Raw genomic sequence first — 20,108 nt, 5'->3', positions numbered from 1 at the left:
CAAAAAAAAAAAAAAAAAAAAAAAACAGTGAGTGGCTCAAAGAAAATGCAAGCACTTGGTTTAAGCTTCTTAGTCATCTCTTCTTTTGAGACAAGGTGTCACTCTTTGTAGTGCAGGCTGGCCTTAAACTCATTATGCAGCCCAGACTAGCCTTGAACTTGTGGCAATTCTCCTGCCTCATCTTCCCAAGAGTGCTGAGATCACTCACACAGGAGTGCGCTACCATATCCCATCCTGATCAATTTTCAGTCCTCCCAATTTAAGAGTGGGTACAATTGTCATCACTATTTTACAGATGAGCTGAAGTTCAAGATAATGGTAAGTACTTTGCTCAAGATCACACACAGAAAAATCAGCAAAACTAAACACCAACCAAAGAAAGCTTTATCCTAGCTCAGAACACCCTGAGATGCATGACGGGTAAGTACCGCCTTTTACAGATGAGAGGTGACAACATTGCTTAAACTACTCTTCTGCCTCCAACTGCAGCACTCCTTGAATAACAATGCCTGTGGTAAAAAGACATGGAATACAAGAAAAAATATTTCACCTGCCAATCCAGGCCTCCAAACCTCCACATTCAAGCACTCTGCCAGAAAACTATATACTATACTCAGCCAAAAGTGGGATATCGAGGCCAGGGATGCAGCTCAGTGGTGCTGCACCTGCCTGGCAAGTTCAAGGTCCTCAGTTAGATTCCCGGTATCAATCAATCAATCAATAAATAAATGTGGGACATCTTTCCACAAACCTTATCTGAATTCCCTTCAAAATCCAAAAAGCTTTATGAAGTTGGAGACTTCGGTTGGGCCAATCCTGAAGAGAAATGTTACCATTCTTAGTGATGACTAAGAGGAAAATTAAGGAAGAATTTTAAACCTAAGTGAGACCTTCCTAGGGTGTGGCTGTAACTGCTTGACTGACTAAACACTGATAAGCATGTTATTAGTATATTTTAGGGAATTAATAGGAGGGGCCAGCTGGTGAGAAAGGTAGCCTTCTAGTTCATTTCTCTAAGGAAGATTTAGCCAATCAGTCAATTCTATCTCCAGCCCCAACCTCTGTTCCTTCCCCTGTAAGATAAGCTCTAAGAAAATGCACCCCAGGAATGGCTTTGCTACCTGACTGCATGTCCAAGGTGGCCTGAAGTTTAGGGGGGCAGTAGATAGCATTTGCTGTGGTTCGAGCAGAGGTTAAGGCAGCTCGGGCTTTCGGCAGATTGCTCAGGGCATGGTATGTTTTGCTTTCCAAGAGCTGTACTTCCACCAAAAGAGCTTTGTCATCCATCTTTTTCAACTCTCTCAATAGCTGAGAACCTGGAAAAGATACATGTTCCTTTGTTAGTCATAATCTTATTACTGTAAAATCTCACTCTCCCATCCTCCTAACATTCAGGATAAAGAAACCTGTCTGCACTCAAAAAGGTTACCTTTAGAGCCCATACAAGAATTAAGTTTTCCTCTGTGTTAGCTTCCAAAAAAAAAAAAAAAAAAGAAAAACACCTATCTTTAAGCTTTTCTGCTTCCTAATGATAAAAGGAGAGCCAAGAGCCCTATAAACTCACTCCTGAAATATAAACACAATGGGAACCTAGACCCACAAAAAGCTAAACATAGTCACTCAGTTCAGATAGGGTCTGACTTTTCTCTCTCCCTGTCAGCAATCCTAAGAAATATCAAGCACTACTGCTAGTAGGGAAGTAAAGAGTTAAGACAGGTTGGTGTTCTCTAAATACACCTTCTTCCCCCATCTCAGAGGAGAACATCAAAGTGAAATGGATTTACACCACATAAAAATCCTCAAGGCCAGGGATTTAGCTTAGTGGTTCCACAGCCTGCCTCACAAACCCAAGGACCCAAGTTTGATCCCCGGTACCAAAAAAAAATAAAATAAAAAATAGCCAGACGTGTTGGCACATGCCTATAATCCCAGTACACTGGAGGCTGAGGCAGGAGGATCACTGTGAGTTCGAGACCAGCCTGGGCTACACAGTGAGCTCCAGGTCAGTCTCAACTACATAGTGAGACCCTATCTCAAAACCTCCCCTCCACAAAGAAAGAACGTGGCGGGGGGAGGGAGAGGAGGAGGAGGGAAAACAAAGGACAGAACAAGGGGATGCAACACAGGCAGGCCAGAGCTGCTGCCATCACCGTGACCCACGGTAATCAGAGTGAGCTCACCCACCAGAAAAGTATGAAGAGCAGAGCGACTCAGTTAAGGGGAAGGACTGAAAGGATGGGTTTTCTGCTGCTGCCTATAAGCAGAGGGACTCTGGAGATCATGCAGCAAAGCAGGAAAGGCAAAGGAGGAACCCACGTAGCTTTGCAGCTGCACAGCCAATCCTCTTGCCCTTCGCCTGTGCTCCTGGGGCCAGTCCCACCATGCTCGTCTCCGCCTGTACAGTGCTCCCAAGCGCCAGCACCAATGGCACTCCCTTAGTTAGCCCTGAATCTGCAGCAGGTCGCTGTTGTGCTTTCTTTCCCTCAGCCCCTCTCCCCTTGGGCCACTCCTAGGGGAGAGGAGGTGACACCTTCCCAGTGGGTTTTTTTTTTTTGGGGGGGGTTCCCAGTGTTTTTTATTCCTGTGGGGCAAACCCCAAAGTATTCAAAGTAGCTCTGGGCTAGGGATTTGGCTCAGTGCTTCCGCCCACCTGCCTTGCAAGCACAAGGGCCTGAGTTCAATCCCCGGTACCCCCCACAAAAAAGTAGCTCTGTAATCCCCCCTCCCAAAAAAAAGACAAAAATTTTAGCTTTCAATAAAATGGATTTTACTGCTCTAAATTCAAGGGAACTGCAAAACTCATCCTTTTGTTCTCTAAATTTAACAGATTAACTGTAGATGATTTTTCAAAACTTTCAAACAACATTTTGCAGTGAAAACTCCATAAATGGAAGCCACCTTAAATTGTTCTTGTAAGTAGGAAGAATGTAAATCATTAATAATAATAGCCAGGTTTAGAATAACATCCATTTAGCTAGCCAAGTTGTCTTACTAATTTCTGCCAGTTTACTTACCCAAATGCAACGCTTCCTGGTACCTCTTGGTATCAAAGTACAAAGACACCAGTCTTGCCTAGGAAAGAGAAAAAGCATTGATTGAAGGGAAAGGCAAAAAAAAAGAAAAGAAAGAAATCAAAGATTGACAGTCACACAGTCACAGAACTATTCCTGTTGAATATACATGTTCTGAGGATAACATCAAATCCAGCATAACAAATGACCCAGCCCCCCAGTACCATCTCCTATTCTGGCCAGTGACTGTTAATTTTACCATGTTGCTGCTTATTTTCCTGAGCCAAATAGTAAGTCTCTGAAAACTTTAACCAGAACAAGTCTAATAAGTGGGACCACTATCAATCTCTTGGTGACTAGTAGTAATACAAAGTTGTTGGAAATGCTTTTGATCGAGACAGTGTTATTTCTACTCACAATCTAATGCCTAGACATAAAATTAGTACTAATATTGCCCACATACCTCCAAAGCTTGGCGTAAGAAAGTTCTTTTCTCTGATTTGGCCCATTCAATGCATTCTAAACACAGCTCAACCTGCAACAAGGAGATAGTACATGCATGATTGTTTTATCACATTCTGCCCACAACCATGCTCTGGAGAATGGAACAGCTCTAATTCCTTCCTTAGGTAATATGCACACCACTCTTTAGTACAGACTCGCAATGAGTAATGGTTATACCATAATGGACAATCAATTTGGCTTTATACACATAACATCTTTTTGTGTTTAAATTGTTCTCTTTAAGATTCTTGTAGCTTCCCAAGAGATACCCAGAACTGCCCAAAACATAAATAGCCATAAGTTATGTACTTCTGGGGGCTTAGTAATTCTTAAAGCAGAAATTTCTCCTTGAATAGCTGGAACTAGTAATGTTAATGTGTTACTGTGAATACCCTGGTAATAAGGGGAAGAAACCCTCAATCTAAGCAGAAAACACCTTCTTCCTAACAACAGTTGTTTGCAAGACTCAAAAGCTCCAGCTGCTTCTTTCCAAATTCATCATCACTCTAACAGCAAACAGTTGCAGTAAACTTAGCTTGTATTAAAGGGAGTAAAAAGAAATTACAATTAACCTAACATTTAAAAGGGCTTCTTAGCCGGATGTGGTGGCGCACACCTATAATCCCAGCACTCGGGAGGCTGAGGCAGGAGGATCGCTGTGAGTTTGAGACCAGCCTGGGCTACACAGTGAGTTCCAGGTCAGTCTCAACTACATAGTCAGACCCTGTCTCAAAAAAAAGGGCTTCTAGGGCCGGGGATTTAGCTCAGTGGTTCGGGGGCCTGCCTTGCAAGCACAAGGACCAGAGTTCAATCCCCAGTACCAAAAAAAAAGGGGCTTCTAAACTTTATTTATAGAATTTAGAACACCTATTTCTATGTGCCACCCAAACAGTAATGTAAGGTACAAAGTAAATGATAGAAAGCAGTGCTCTAGCTGGGCAAGGTGGGACATACTTGTAATCCCAGCACTTAAGAGGATGAGGCAGAAGGATAGCTGTGAATTCGAGACCAGCTGAGGGTCCACACTAAGTTCTAGGCCAGGGTGAACTTTTCATAGCAAGACCTGTCTCACAAAATCAAAATATAAAAAATAAAAAGCAGTGTTCTATGCCAGACAGTGTATTATTAGCTTCAAGTACATATGAAGTACTGCAAATCCTGTATTACTTCCATTACCAGTAGTTTTGTATTAAACTTGGTAATCTCAGCATAAGAAAAGAAATTAAATGAGAAAGTGAGCTTTCCAGAGAACTAAGTGCTAACACAACAAGATTTTATGTAAATCCAAAGTTTTGTTAAGAGATTCTATAAAAAGAAAACTAGAGGGACATATCCAAACTGACAAGATCTTCTGCCTTTAGATCTTAAATTCAAGCTCAGTAAATAAATTACTGATGCCAGTAAATAAATTACTGGATGCCAGTTCATCGTATCTGCGTGATTTACCAGGAAGTCAGTGAAACATTGACTTCACTGGAGCCACCTGGTGGCCATCTAATCTCCAAACCTAAACTCAATTGAACTCAAAAATTCTACAAAAGATCTGTGATCGTTCACGATATGAATTGAACTGAAAATTTTTTGCTGAATATTTTTTTACTAAGAAAATATTTTAAGATGTTCTATGCACACATACCAACTCCCGAAAATGAATGCAATCGTTATATACTGCAAACATGTACTGATAAAAAAAATTTTTAATTAACTAAAAACAATATATATATATAAACATCTTGGGCCGGGGATTGAGCTCAGTGGTGTTGCCGCCTGACTCACGAGTGAAAAGCAAAAGATCCTGAATTCAATCCCCAGTATCAAAAAAAAAATCTTAAGTGCTACATGACTTGTGAAGCTAAGAAATGCCTGTCACAATTTTACCAAGTAAGCTTTTTCAAATCATACAAAAATGAATGGAACTTGGTACATCACCTGTATTGAGTTATATTTCAATGAATACTCTAAAAACTGCTAATGAAAAAAACACCAAATTCAACTCCAGATCTCACCCACCCTCATTTCCCTCATAGTCTAGATATTAAGTGACTTGTATAAGGTCACATTATCAGCTGCCAGTGGTCTTTCTACCTCAAAGTAACCTTAAATTGAGGTCTGCAGACATTCCTCCCAGAGCAAGATTTTTTTTTTTAACAAGTGAACTTGATATGTTTTATAGAAAACATAATTTGCATTAACTAGGATTGAAAATAATGAAACTAGCACCTCTGGTTCCAAGTAAAAGTTTTAAAGGCCAGTGAACCTGCTGCACAGCTATTTTGATTGAGAGACTTTGTGCTTTGTTAATGTTAACATAGTACTAATAAGAAAAGAAACCACTTCTTCTGGAGAAAGGTCCTGACTTGAATACAAAACCCTGATGTGGTCAAAATTAGATATTCAAGTGTTTTTTTTATTTTTTGTTTTTGGTACCAGGGATTGAATTTAGGACTTTGCACTTGCAAAGCAGGCATGGTGCCCACTGAGCCAAATCCCCAGCCCTAGATATTTAAGTTTTAAATCAGTACACTTACCTTTTTCTTTTTTCAAAGCTTAACAGAAAAAAATAACTGCAATTTCCAAGACTGAAATTCTCTAGCACATATCCCTTTTTCCCTCCACTGAGACAATTTGTGATTTAAGCTTTCTTAAAATGTGCTATTGCTTTAAAAAAAAATATGCTATTATTTTCAGTTGGGCTTTCCATAGGCAACTCCCTAGAGATCTCTGGAAGGAAAGGTGAATTCAGGAAGTTCAGTTACTACTTGGCAAGGGAGTGTTTTTCAGTCTTCTTTCAGTCCTCTTCACACCACTTTTCCACTTCCCTCGAGTTGCCAACCACCGCATCCTCAACCTGCCCACCACCCTGTACCCTCCATTCCACAGCACTCACTTCCTGGGCTCCAAATCCTAGCACTGCAAATGATCAGATCCTAACCTTAACTACAACATCTGTAGGAACAGATCAAGTTAAAGGTTCTTCTGCAGAAACATCTGAACTGTATGTAACTGGTCCTTAAATAGTAAAGATAAGGAAAATCCACTCCCTCACACTCTTGGTAACAAACTCTTTTAATAAAAATTCTACCTCTCTTAACAAATGATCTGAAACTTTCTATTCTGCCTCGGGTTTCAAGTGACAGTGATCCTCCACTTATAGCTTGTTTCTCCAAACTTTCCCATCACCCAAAGAATTTTTTTGATTTTTTTCTTTTTAGTACCCGGGATCAAACTCAGGACCTTGCACTTTCAAGGCAGGCAGCAGAACCACTGACCTAAATCCCTGGCCCATAAATTTCTTGTCTTTTTGGGGTTTTTTTTGGTATCAGTAATTGAACTCCAGACCTTGTGTTTGTGAGTCAGGTGGCCGCACCACTGAGCTAAATCCCAGGCCCCACCCAAAGAATTTTAAAAGAACCAAGAATGAAGACTGCTAGTGACTTAGCTCAGTGGTGCCACACCTGCCTGGCAAGCACAAGATCCAGAGTTCGATTCCCAGTACCAAGGGAAAATAAAAAATGAGGACTGTATTTGATTTTCCCAAATCAAAAACTTTAAGCACCTGGACAAAACACTGAGATGTAAGCACCCATGTTTGCAACTCTAGTCAACCAACTTTGATCTTAGCCTGGCGAAGTGGCACACACCTGTGATACCAATATTCAGAAGGCTAAGGCAGGAAGACAGACGCCAGGTGGAGGCCAGCCTGGGCTACACAGTAAGTTCAAGGTCAGCCCAGCAAGACTCTTAAGATATACTTAGATCTTATACTTAGATCAACATACTTAGATCTTAATTCAATAAAGTATTTTCTGAACATCTACCATGGAGGAGACATAATCCATACACTCCTTCAACAGACATTAGTTATGTAATTCCTTTGAAACAAACTACTAATGCCAGTAGTACAGCAGTGCAGAGACAAAATACCTATCATCGTGGAACTTTTATCTTAAATAAGACACATACAAAGAAGTAAAATAGCTGGGGATTTAGCTCAGTGGTTCTGCTGCCTTCCTCGCAAGCACAAGGTCCCAAGTTTGATCCCTGTTACCAAAAAAAAAAAAAAAAAAAAAAAGAAAAAGAAAAAAAAAAAAGAAAAAAAAAAAAAAAAAAAGAAGAAGAAGAAGTAAAATAAATATGAAGAAAAATAAAAAGAAGAGGTTGGGTGTTTCAGATAAAGTGAACAAAGAAGTTCTCTAAGGAAGTAAAATCTGAGCAAAGACTTGAAATAACATGAAGAAAAAAAAATTACACATTACAATCACACTAAAGCCAAGCATGGTAGCAGACACCTACAATCTCAGCACTCTGGAAGGCTGAGGCAGGAAACCATGAATTCAAGCCCAGCCTAGGCAACTCAATGACACTCTGTCTCAAAATTGGAAAGGGGGAGGAGTGAGGACAAGGGATGTAGCTCAGTGGGAAAGCCCTTAGCTTCAATCTCTAGTACTCTAGTAACACACACACACACACACACACACACACACCCCACCAAATGGATGGATACTGACATTGGCCATGCTGAGTATGAAATACACATGAAACAACTAGGATGATTCATAATTTACTCTCTAAAAAAGGTAGATAAACTACAATTCACAAAAATTAGCAAACGAATTCCCATTCAGAAGAGTTAAGACTCTTGCTCTTGACAAAAGCTAAAATTGCAAACAGAAAAACAGCCTTAACACTGAAGTAAAGTAACACTGATGACAAAAATGACACATTGCTGGAAAGTGCTTCTCTTTACTGTAGGAAAAGGAGGGCTACTACAAAAATGTAATTTGTAATGAACAATGGCAAGGGACAAACAGTTAATGGAGGGCCTAGCCAGACAGAGAGCCATATGACAAATGCTAGTTATACCCACTGAAGTCAGCTCCATGTTATAGAAAGAAACAAATTCTAGAGACTGCACTGTGCACAGGAACAGCTTAGATAACTAGTTTTTCTACCTAAAAAGTTCCAAGTAACATTTATTGGTCAGTTTCAAACATTAATTGGTCTGCCTTTTCAAGCTGTCCTACTTCAATCAAAAGATAGAGCCACTTCCATGAGTACAAAGTACAATTAAAAAAAAAGAAAGAGCTAGATAAGACTGCCAAATGTGGTGGTGCACACCTGTAATCTCAGTGCTCAGGAGACTGAGGCAGGAGAATCACTTCCAATTCAAGGCCTACACACACAGTGAGACCTGTCTCAAAAAACCAAATCAAGTACGGCAAGGTGGCGCATGCCTATAATCCCAGCACTTGGGAGCCTGAGGCAGGAGGATCGCTGTGAGTTAGAGACCAACCTGGGCTACATAGTGAGTTCCAGGTCAGTCTCAAGTACATAGTGAGACCCTGTCTCAAAACAAAACAAAACAAAACAAACAAACAAAAAAACCCCAATCAAAACAAAACAAAAAAACAATATCCAAATAAATCACTTTTTCTTTTACTCATAAATATAATTCTAATACTTTGGTTCAAAAGCCAGCCATCTAATATCATATTGGGGTAGGGTGCGACAGGGTCTTGCTGTGTAGTTCAGGCTGATCTTGAACTTACTATGTAAGTCTGGACTGGCCTTAAAACTTGACGCAATCCTGTCTCAGCCTACTGAGTGCTAGGATTATATGCATGCACTACCACACTTGGCAATATTGTCCCATTTTTTATCTATCATAAAACACAGATCAGTCAAAAACAAGTTAATCTGAAGACTGCTCTACAAATGAAATTTGTAACTGGGCTTTAAAGAATCATTAAAGCAAGAAACCATATTTAACAGAAGACACAATTCTAAGTAGGATCCACCTGGCCTGGGTTTCTGAAATTCCCTCGCTACTTACTATATCACAGAGGCCTTTCATATCTTTGACTAGTTTACCCACATTAGGCTACAGCAAATCATCAGACATTTCACCCAATAGCACTTCTAACACTTGCCTTCATACTGTTAGACATTTTATATATTTATTCCCTTCCTTCCTCATGAGAGCAGTGACTGATTTTACAACAGTATCCCTACTACCTATACCAGAATCTAACACACAGCAGGCATTCAATGTACTAATCAATATATGTATAGGAAACGCAACAACTATATTCCTATTACAGATTCAAGAATTTGTAAAATATTCTTGAATCTGACACTCTTTACACAATGATTTTTTATTTTGTTACATGTCTCCTTCTGAATTACATAAAATACACATCTGTGAAAGGATGGAAGAAATTCAGAGATTCCAGAGATGCACTATTCTGTACAGCTCAAGGTCCAGTTTGAACTTACAAAGAACATACATAAAAACATCAGTCACTTCCACACATGAGACACAATACATGGATGCCTCAATAAAGGCATGTAGGCAAGGTCCCGAGTTTGATCCCCAGTACCAAAAAAAAAACCATGCCCAGAAGGGATGCCACAAGACTTAATTAGTGCTCATGAGGAGCTTTGTGACACAAAATGAAAGATACCACAGACAGAAAATATTACAAAGGTGTGGCAATACAATACCTCAAAGACAAGAATCAGTTTGTGACCCTGATGTAATGAGGATCCCAGGGACCACTGACAATCTCCACTTACAAAGCAAATCATGGAACAGATCCAAAGTATCAAATGTCCTGTAACATGTCCTGACATGATAAGTTCTAAGCGTCTTCCCAGCTACTGCTCCCACAGCATTACAGAGAAGTCATTTCTCTCACTGAAACTGAATTTTTTCCTTATCATTTATTGCCATTAACATAGCTTACCTCCTGCCCTGTAGCTGCTTCCATATCAAGAAACAGATCAAGAAGCGATCGGACCAGGCGGGCAGCTTTAGCCTTACTGATAGAATTCAAGAAGGGTCGTACATACTTCAGGAGTCCTCCAAGCTCTGTATAGAAGGCAATTCAATAAAGAAAAAGTAAACATCGATTAGAGGCAAAAATACTCCTTTAAAAAAAAAAAAAAGGGTGGGGCCAGAGATTTAGCTCAGTGGTAAAAAAAAAAAAAAAAAAAAAAAAAAAAACAGGTGTAGCTGGGCATGGGAGTGCATTCCTATAATCCCAGCACTTGGGAGGCTAAAACAGAAGGTTTGCCAAGAGTTTGAAGCCACCCTGGGCTACATAGTGAGTTCAAGTCAGCCTAAAAAACTACATAGCAAGAATTTGTTAAAAGCAAAACAAAACAAACAGCTGTGTGCAGCGGCACACATGTCACTTTAGCCTAGCTACTCGGAACTACATGGAGGCCAGCTTGAGCAACTTAGCGAGACCCAGTCTTGATATGAAATAAAAGCGTTAGAGGTATATATAGTTCAGGGGTAGAACACTTGCCAAGCATGTGCAAGGCCCTGAGTTCAATCACTAGTACAATTTTGAAAAAATATACAAAACAGTAATCTAATCCTAACAGAAGCAGAAAGAAGTAATAAATATTAGGTCAGAAAGTAATAGATTAAAAAAACAACAGGAAAAACCACATAGCAACCCAAAATAATACAAATCAATATCTACATCACTGGAGTCAATCTAAATGAAACTTACTAGGCGTTTAAAACATACCTACCAGGTAATACAGTAGCAAAACTAAGTTAACATCAGCTGGGCATGGTGGCACATGCCTGTAATCCAGCACTTGGGAGATTGAGGAAACAGTATCCCAAGTTCAACCCTAGCCTGGGCAATTTAGAACTGTCTAAAAATTTTTAAATAATTTTTTTAAAAGGGTTGGGGATGTAGCTCAATGCAAAAGCCCTGGGTTCAATCCCTAGTACCACCACCCTCCTTCAAAAAAGCTAAACATGGGGCCGAGGATTTAGCTCACCGGTTTGGTGGCCTGCCTTGCAAGCGCAAGGACCCGAATTCAATCCCCAGTACCAAAAAAAAAAGCTAAACATTTTTAGAACAAGAAATATGCTGTCCTCTGCCTACCTGCGACAAAATCACTTCCTTACAACCAACAGAGATGATTGTGTTATAGGAGTAATTTTTTAAAAACTACCAAGTTGGCCTCAGCAGTTCTCCTTAAGTCAACAGAAAGATTTTCAAATCCAGGTTTCCTTCCTCCTTTCTCAAAGTAATCCCAGGGTAGCCTTTCAGCAATAATCACTTCCTTGACATGTTTCTGAGTAAGCTTTTCCATAAAGAAATCAGGGTGTTTGAGTTAATTTTACTACACCCTTTAAAAATTTCCCATTAAGAAACTGGACATAGTGGCAGTATTATTTCAGTATTCAGGAGGCTGAGGGAAAAGGATCACCACAAATTCAAGTCTAACCTTGCCTACAAGTGAGTCTGGGACCAGCCTAAAGCACATAGTGAAACCAACCCTATCTCAAAAGCACACAAAAAAAATTCCCAATTAATCTGCAAAACCTATGTCTTAAAACTATGACCAAAATAGGTGTCCACATAGTTTTCTTCCTCCATACAGACAAAAAGAGGACAGTACAGAACTCTGAGATAGTGTCTTTAGAAAGAGAAAAGCCAAGCACAGTGGCACATGCCTGTCATACCAGCATGCTCTGGGAGGCTGAACTACATAGAAACCCTGTCTCAATCAATCAATAAAGGCTAAAGTTATGGCTCAGGGCTAGGGGTTTAGCTCAGTGGTTCTGCCGCCTGCCTTGTAAGCACAAGAGTCTGAGTTCAATCCCTGGTACCAAAAAAAAAAAAAAAAATAAAAAAAAAAAAAAAAAAAAAAAAAAAAGATATGGCTCAGTGCAAAGGTACTGGATTCAAACCCCAAACCCACTAAAAAAAAACAGCATAAATTAATCATGCGCTTGTCAAATAATAAAAATTGGAGAATGTTTCAATTAAACGAAGACGTATTTCTGGAATGCAGGTTAAAATTACCTTAATGCCACCGTCTCTTTAATATTCTCCAACTGCAGACTTACTCTCCTGAGAACTCTAAATCAGGACAAGCAAACCTCACCCTCCTGAGAATGCTAACTCAGCATCTCGAATCCTCATCTTCTGAATAGTTAGAAGATGCAGAGGACTGTAAGGTACTAAGGGAACTCTGAAGAATGGAAAAGTTCCTCTCCTTCACTCCCCAGTTCTGCCTTTACTCCCAATGTTTAATATTTTCGCCCCACTGCCTCTCATTCACCACCAGACTACACTCCTACGTCTAAGCTACACCCGTGCCAAAATGCCATCTCAAGACGTCTATCTCTTTCATCTATGTAAACCTGAGGTCCAGTTAAAGATCCACTGAGTTTTCCACGCTAACTCCAGTCTACAGTGATCTCTCCTCAAATTCCTTTGTACATTTATGTAAATTTTAATTATATAATCATAGTTTTCTATTTTCTTTATTTATTTTGAGGTGCTAAGGATGGAACCAACTTAGGCAAGTATTCTAACCACTGAGCTACCTCCCCAGCCCATCAAAGCTGTTTTTTTGTTTGTTTGGTTTTTGAAACAGGGTCTTGCTAGTAGTTCAGTCTGGCCTTAAACTCACTATGAAACCCAGGCTCGGCTTAAACTCATGGCAATCCTCCTGCCTCAGTCTCCCAAATGCTGGGATCACAGGCATGTACTACCATGCCCTGCTTCCATCGTAGCTTTTTAGGTATCTAGTACAATGTTCCTTCTCCCACAACATTTCCTATGTTTTAACAACTGTGAGTGATTTGTAGTGACAAAAAACATTAAGAAAGCATCCTCTTCCAATGTTGGTCAACTAAACTGTTCTTTCTTGAAACATAAATATCTCCTTCCACATATTAAAGGGAACTATCATTTATAAGTCTCTAACTTTCCCTTTCTCCAAATTAAATGTCTTTAGCTATTTGAATTACTCCTCCTATGTCATGATTTCTAGATTACTTATCCTCTCAAGTAACCTCCTCTAAACAAACTAATTTGTAAAGATTCTTGTGATATGTTGTGGTAACAGATTTGAAGAAAATGACCCAAAAAGAGTCTAATAGTAGGGTAGTAGGCTTAATTCTCCTGCTCTGGCTACCACATGTAACACAAGATAATGTTTGGCCTTTTCTAATAGTACTCTTTGTTCAGACTGCGTCCAATGAGGAGGTCTTTTTGGCATAGACTACCATGAAGACAGGTAACTCCCCATCTCCCTCTATTTAACTTACACTGAACACAACTGAATTTAATCTTGGCTTTGGCAGTAACTATGAATCTTAACTCCATTTTCTGCTATACTGAGTCACCTAAAAAATAAGAATGACTTCTGAAATGGCTTTAATGATGACACCAGATGCTGACCAGAAAAACAAGGACAAATCCCTATGACATGATACAGGTTGACAAATGATCCATTTGCTGGGAGTGGTGGCACACGCCTGTATTCCCAGCACTCAGAAGCTGAATTCAAGGCCAGCCTGGGCAACACAGAGAGTTCAAGGCTACCCTGAATTAGAGTGAGACCCTGTCTCAAAAAAAAGATCCATTTATTAAGTTATTCAGCCCATTGTAAATCCATTAACTTGTATCTGTTATATTATTATGGGAAGTGTCCAAATATCCTTACATCAAATACATAGTATATAACATTCCTCTATCCCACAAATTGGCAAATTTCTTCGGTGAAGGGTCAGATAGTAAATACTTTTGGCTGTACAGGTTATAGTCGCAGTGGGAGGTACTCAGCTAAGCCACTGCAGTACAACAGTCATAAACAATACGGAAATGAATAGTTCTGACCATGTTCAGTAAAACTTTGTGAAAATAAGTGACAAATTTACAGAGCTGAGTTTGAAATATTCTGTTCCTAATAAACCCACTGATTTAAATAAATGAAGTCTTCTAATCAAATAATCTGTCCCAGAACTTTACTGATTTCAATTTGTAGTGTCTAAATTAATTCATTTGCTTTCTGAAAGGTGGAGTAACATTTAACTATCCTCAGCTTTCTTTTACTCCATTTTATACTTCCTTTTATACTCTTCACATTTATACTTCCATCCTCCATTTTTTTAAAAAATAAGTGGCTTGCTGGGCGTGGTGGTGCACGCCTGTAATCCCAGCACTCAGGAGGCTGAGGCAGGAGGATCTCTGTGAGTTCAAGACTAGCCTGGGCTACATAGTGAGTGCCAGGTCAATCTGAACTACATAGTGAGACCCTGCCTCAAAAAAAAAAAAAATTTTTTTTTCTTCTGCTGAAATCATCCAAATCTCTGTTTTCATACATTGGCGTGGATAATTAAAAACAGTGCATAGTATGTATAGTGAGTACTTCAGTAATTTTATCCAAAGATGTTACTGTTTTACTTGAAATTCTAATTCATGTTCATTCTAGTCTTAATCCTTACCCTTCCTATCTTGTGACCTAATATTCGATTAGTTAAGAGTATACTACTAAACTTTTAGAATTTATTTTTTAAAACAATAATTTTTTTTTTTTTTTTTTTTTGCAATACTGGGGATCAAACTCACGACCTATGCTTACCAGGCACGTGTGGTGACACTGAGCTACATCCCTGGCCCACCTGTTGGGATTTAATAAATGAATTATAAGGGTTTTCAAAAAGCTTTGTTTTATTTATTTATTTATTTATTTATGGATGAGACAGGGTCTCACGCTGCAGTTCAGGCTGGCCTGAACTCACAGCAGTCCCGCCTCAGCCTCCCAAGTGATAGGATCACAGATGTGTACCACCACCCCCAGCTACCTTTTTGTTTTCCTCCTGCCTCCGCTTCCCAAATGCTGGGATTACAGGTGTGCACCACCATGCTCTGCTCAACAGAAAACTCTTAAATCAGTTCACCTGATTTTATAATTCTTTCAGGTTAAAAATTACCTGTATCAGTGACTGCAAACCTTTTAGAGCTCTCATTGTTACAAAGAGCCCACTTTGTAGGCCACAGGTTCACCACCACTGGGTTATGTATTACATGGATTATCAAAATTAATTTGGGACAGGCAAAAGTAATCAATAATATTAGTATATACAAACAAGGAGAAAGCCACCCGAGATTAAAAAAAAAAAAAAAATAAAAAACACCTACCACTGACAATCCATATGTGAATAAAAAAAGGAAAACAACAGCCATGTGAATGAGGCCAGGAGATCTAAAGTGGGATTTGTATGGGTTCAAATCTTGGCTCTACCAGTAATTAGCTGAGCTTGAATAGGTTAACTCTTCTGTGCTTAGTTCCCTCACGTGTAAAACAGAATAGTTCAAGGACCCAATATGCTAAAGCCTTTTTTTTTTTTTTGATATCAGGTATCAAACTTGGGACCTTGCACTTCTGAAACAGGTGGCGGCACTGCTGAGCTAAATCCCCAGCCCAACCTTATGTATGCTTAAAAGAATAGCTAATTCAGGGACGCAGATTTACTTCAGTGGTTGGTAGGTAGGTAGGTAGGTAGGAAGGCAGGCAGGCAGGCAGGCAGGCGAAAAGAAAAGAAAGAAAAAGAAAAAGAAAAAGAAAAAGAAAAAGAAAAAGAAAAAGAAAAAGAAAAAGAAAGGGATATAGCTAGCTCAGTGTGAGGGCCCTGGGTTCAATCCCCCAGTATCACACACACACAAAATAGTAAATAAAATAACTATACAAACACATTCTCAGGATTTCATACATCTTTACTCAACCTTCTATTGATCGAGCCAATAATTAGTTATCTTTAAGTATAAAAAATTTCTCAAATTCAAGTATTATGGAGTGCTACTCAGCCATAAAGAATGATAAACTAGGGGCTGGGGATTCAGCTCAGTGGTTCTGCCTCCTGCCTTGCAAACCACAAGGTATGGAGTTTAATCCCCGGCACCAAAGGAAAAAAAAAAAAAGCTACAGACATTTGAAGCTAAATGGGTGCATATCAAGGCCATACTCTTTTAAGTGAAATAAATAAGACACACATGTATAAATATTGAATTGTCTCTCGGATGTGAGAAACTGAAAGTGTAAATGAGGACTAAAATTTATAATACATAGTGTGAAATAGGAAGAAAAGGTTCACAGGGGAAGGAGAAATAGGAGGGGTAGAGGAAAAGATAGAAGGAAAAGAAAAAAATGAGAAAAAAAGGGTAAAAATAGAAACAAAGCATTTGTGGGGCTGGGGATTTAGCTCAGTGGTTCCGCCACCTGCCTTGCAAGCGCAAGGTCCCAAGTTTGATCCCTGGTACCAAATAAAAAAGGAAGCAAAGCTTTTATAAATAGGGAGGGGTGGAGGGGTGGAGGGGTAGAAGGGAGAGAAGAGCAATGGGAAAGAAAATAAGAACTAAGATATATCGGTACATGCACAAATTCCCAATGATGAATGTGATCATAATGTATACCTAAAATGTACCAATAAAGTTAATTAAAAAAAAAAGTTTTACTAGGTTATCCCCATCATTCCCTTGGATAACTACATAATTTGAGGGAAAGTAATTTATGAGACAATTACCAGATCTTAATCCATTCTAATCAAATAAACTCCATATTCACTTTAAAATTGATAAAAATCACCCACTTAAATTTTAAGCAAACTTCTCCAGCACTATCAACACTTTACTGGTCAAAGGCCCTTCCTAATCAAGAGGACTCTCTTCCTCATTCCAAGGATACATCCATTAACACTGTATCACCTGAAGCCTAGCCAGCCAATGGTCCAACTGAAACATGAATATTTGGACAACAATATAAACAAAGGCCTAGATACCAAGGGAAAATTTTTGGGAAGGCACCATTTAATATCTTACTCATTTGGTGTCAGGAAGAAAAAAAAAACAGTGACTCACTTGTTTACCCTAATCATTTTCTAATCAGGGGCCTTAAATACATCAAAACTGATCAGTGAAATCATCATAATAATTCTATGTATGTATGCGCCTGTATATAATGGAACATAATGAAAACTCAAAAACCAGACTATCTTCACAAAAACAGGATTTTCCCTCATGTGCAGAATAAAATTCTACCATAAAACAACTAAGTTTAAAGCCAGGTAAGGTAGTGCATGCCTGTAATCCCAGCACTCACAGGCTAAGGCAGGAGGATTGTCATGAGTTTAAGGCCAGCCTAAACTATATAGCAATATCCTATCTCAAATAAAAAACAAAACAACAACAATAAGAAGAACTTTAAGTTCAAAGGCCACTAAACTTCCTACTAAAAACTGAAGTTCAAAAACATAAAAACTGAGGGCTGGGGATTTAGCTCAGTGGTTCTGGTGCCTGCCTCACAAGCTCAAGGACCCTAGTTCAATCCCCAGTACCAAAAAAAAAAAAAAAAAAAAAAAAACATAAAAACTGAATTATTCCACAAATAAATTAGGTGTGGAGATGTGATCCCATGTTCCAAAATTAATTCCATTAACTAAAAGTGATAACTTCACTTGGCATTTCCGATACAATCCACTTATAGTACTTACCTGCAGCTTGTCCAGTCTTCGCCAGAAGAGACCCCAGTTCAAGGATGCTTTGCTCTTTGACCTGAACTGCTTCCTCATCATTTTCCTGAATGTCACGCTTCACTTGGGGGGCGGGGGGGAAGGGAATGAGAGCACTCTTAAATTTTGATTAAAAAAAAATTAAGGGAAAATTTATCCTCATAAGAGCCACTATGCATATTTACCAAAAGGAAAATTCTAAAACTTTTTTTATAAAATATTTCTAAATAAAAAAAGATAAACCAGGCACGAAGACACAATGAAATCCAGTACTGGGGAGGCTGAGACAGGAGGATCACCAGGAGTTCAAGGCCAGCCTGAGTGGAATCCAGCCTGAACTACATAGTAAGACCTGTCTCAAAAAAGCTAAAGGAATAAATAAATGTAAAATGATCGTATATATGTAGGATATACCCCACGTAAGTCATAAAAAACAAATTCCTCTGTGATTTAGTGTTTGCTTTTTTGAGTCTAATCATTAGAATTTCCCTAACCTACGGTCAGATTTCTGTTGTGATCACATGGTTAAAGCAAAATTAAAACAAGACCTTCATGGGCCAGGGATTTAGCTCAGTGGTTCTGCTGCCTGCCTTGCAAGCGCAAGGACCCGAGTTCGTTCCCCAGTACCAAAAAAACAAGACCTTCATACGTACATTGTGAAACCCCACACTAGTCACTATGTGGTCTAAACCTATAAAACATTCCTACGTGTTTACCTGCCATAAACCAAATGACCAAGCTATTGATGACTACTGCATCAAAAGCCTTGCAATAAACTAGGTCTTTGGGAAGCATCGACCAATGAGTGTGTTAGGGACAAAGTTCTATAAAGCTATTCCACAAAACAAGCTATCAAAATTCCAGTAATCTTTAATAGTTACACTCAGGAGAGACTGCCACTTAAAAGATTCAGATCCCATTAAAATAACTTTTTGCTATCTGTCCCTCTTTCAACTATGGAATATGCTCTTCCAAATATGGAAGAGCTTCTCCAAGTTTGTAGTGTTAGTGATCACCACTGGTCACTTCTCTTACAAAGCATCATGACTTGACAAAAACCAAGACTTTGATACTCCATGATGGAGTCTGGAAAAAGTAAGGCTGTGGATCATCATGACTCAAGCTTACTCTAACGGGGAAGCTTTTCAGGGGAAGCTTTCAAGCTAACTCTCTCCAAGTACAGTGCTCAAGCAAGAAATACTCTAATGGTAATGTTTAATTACAATTTGTACTTCCTGGGAGACAAAACATTAGGCACTAGCCCCCAAAAGATTAATTCATGTATCTCACATTGGCTCTAAATATGTGTGTACTCGCAGAATAAAACTACACACATAACTGCTACTCTAATGAATCCAGTTTTGTAATTGTAACTGAGTCAGGACAGGAACTCCGAAAAACAACACCCCTGACCATTAACAGTCCTTCAAAGATGGATCTATGTGACCCATCTCCTCTGCTCTATCTAGTACCCTAATAAGACAGCAAGAGGCCGTCATTTATCCTTTCTCTGTGCAAGAAGTTACAAAATTCAACAGATTAAATAAGCTAAAACCAACACTAACATCCTGTAAGTCCCACAAACACGTGCATTCTCATACTACTTGTTGATCCAAGTGGAATCTTCTCAAGGTACATTTAAAAGATCACATTACTCTAAGTGCAGTAAAGAGCTGGCCCGTGCCCTAATTGAACCCTTCATGACTGAACACTGTAAGCTCCTTATATATAAAAATTTATTTCTGTTCACACCTGAATCTCAGTAGAAAGCAAGGGGCTGGCGCTCCCACTTCAACTTTCCTGGCGTGTGCAGGTGTAACGCAACCATACCATAGTACTTAGAAAATTTTTCTTTCATTTTTTTCCCCTGGCAACGCACAGCCGGCCTGTTCCAGAGTTCCCTGAACTCTGTGGCTGACAACTCACTCGCTGAACTAACTTCCATCCCAGCCGCGGGAGACCGGGACGATTAGTCACCTCCTCAGAGCGGCGGTCCCACCCCGGCCGGCACGGCGCCCTCACACTCTACACCGAGCGGGGAACCATCCCGGCCACGGCCGCAACCAAATGCCAAAGTAAAGAGTGTGTCACCCCTCGACTCCCCACAGGAGGGAGAAGCCCTCCTTCACCGGACCCTTCAGCCGAGGGCTGGGAGAAGAAGCGGCTCCCAGCGAGCGTCCCGTGGAAGGAAACTCCAAAGCACAGCAAGCGCGAGCGCGCCCACCCCGGCACCCCGCACTGATAACAACGGCGGGAAAAGC

The 20,108-nt window shown here is 39.6% G+C and overlaps 1 protein-coding gene across 1 annotated transcript in view; it reads right to left on the bottom strand.

The window, feature by feature from the left end:
• Psmd11 (proteasome 26S subunit, non-ATPase 11) overlaps window positions 1-20,108 on the bottom strand; it is a 44,176-nt gene that overhangs the window by 15,804 nt on the left and 8,264 nt on the right. Inside the window, exons 3-7 of the mRNA XM_033763094.1 lie at window positions 17,830-17,931; window positions 10,262-10,386; window positions 3,475-3,546; window positions 3,015-3,072; window positions 1,122-1,316 (exon numbers count right to left, since the gene is read on the bottom strand). Coding sequence (XP_033618985.1) covers window positions 1,122-1,316; window positions 3,015-3,072; window positions 3,475-3,546; window positions 10,262-10,386; window positions 17,830-17,931 — 552 coding nt within the window. The remainder of the gene's footprint in view (window positions 1-1,121; window positions 1,317-3,014; window positions 3,073-3,474; window positions 3,547-10,261; window positions 10,387-17,829; window positions 17,932-20,108) is intronic.

Source organism: Fukomys damarensis, unplaced genomic scaffold (assembly GCF_012274545.1).
Source record: "Fukomys damarensis isolate Sample0158 unplaced genomic scaffold, DMR_v1.0_HiC HiC_scaffold_13, whole genome shotgun sequence".
Classification (NCBI taxonomy): domain Eukaryota; kingdom Metazoa; phylum Chordata; class Mammalia; order Rodentia; family Bathyergidae; genus Fukomys; species Fukomys damarensis.
Note: the sequence above shows the minus strand (reverse complement) of the source record. Positions and strands in the feature narration are given on the sequence as shown.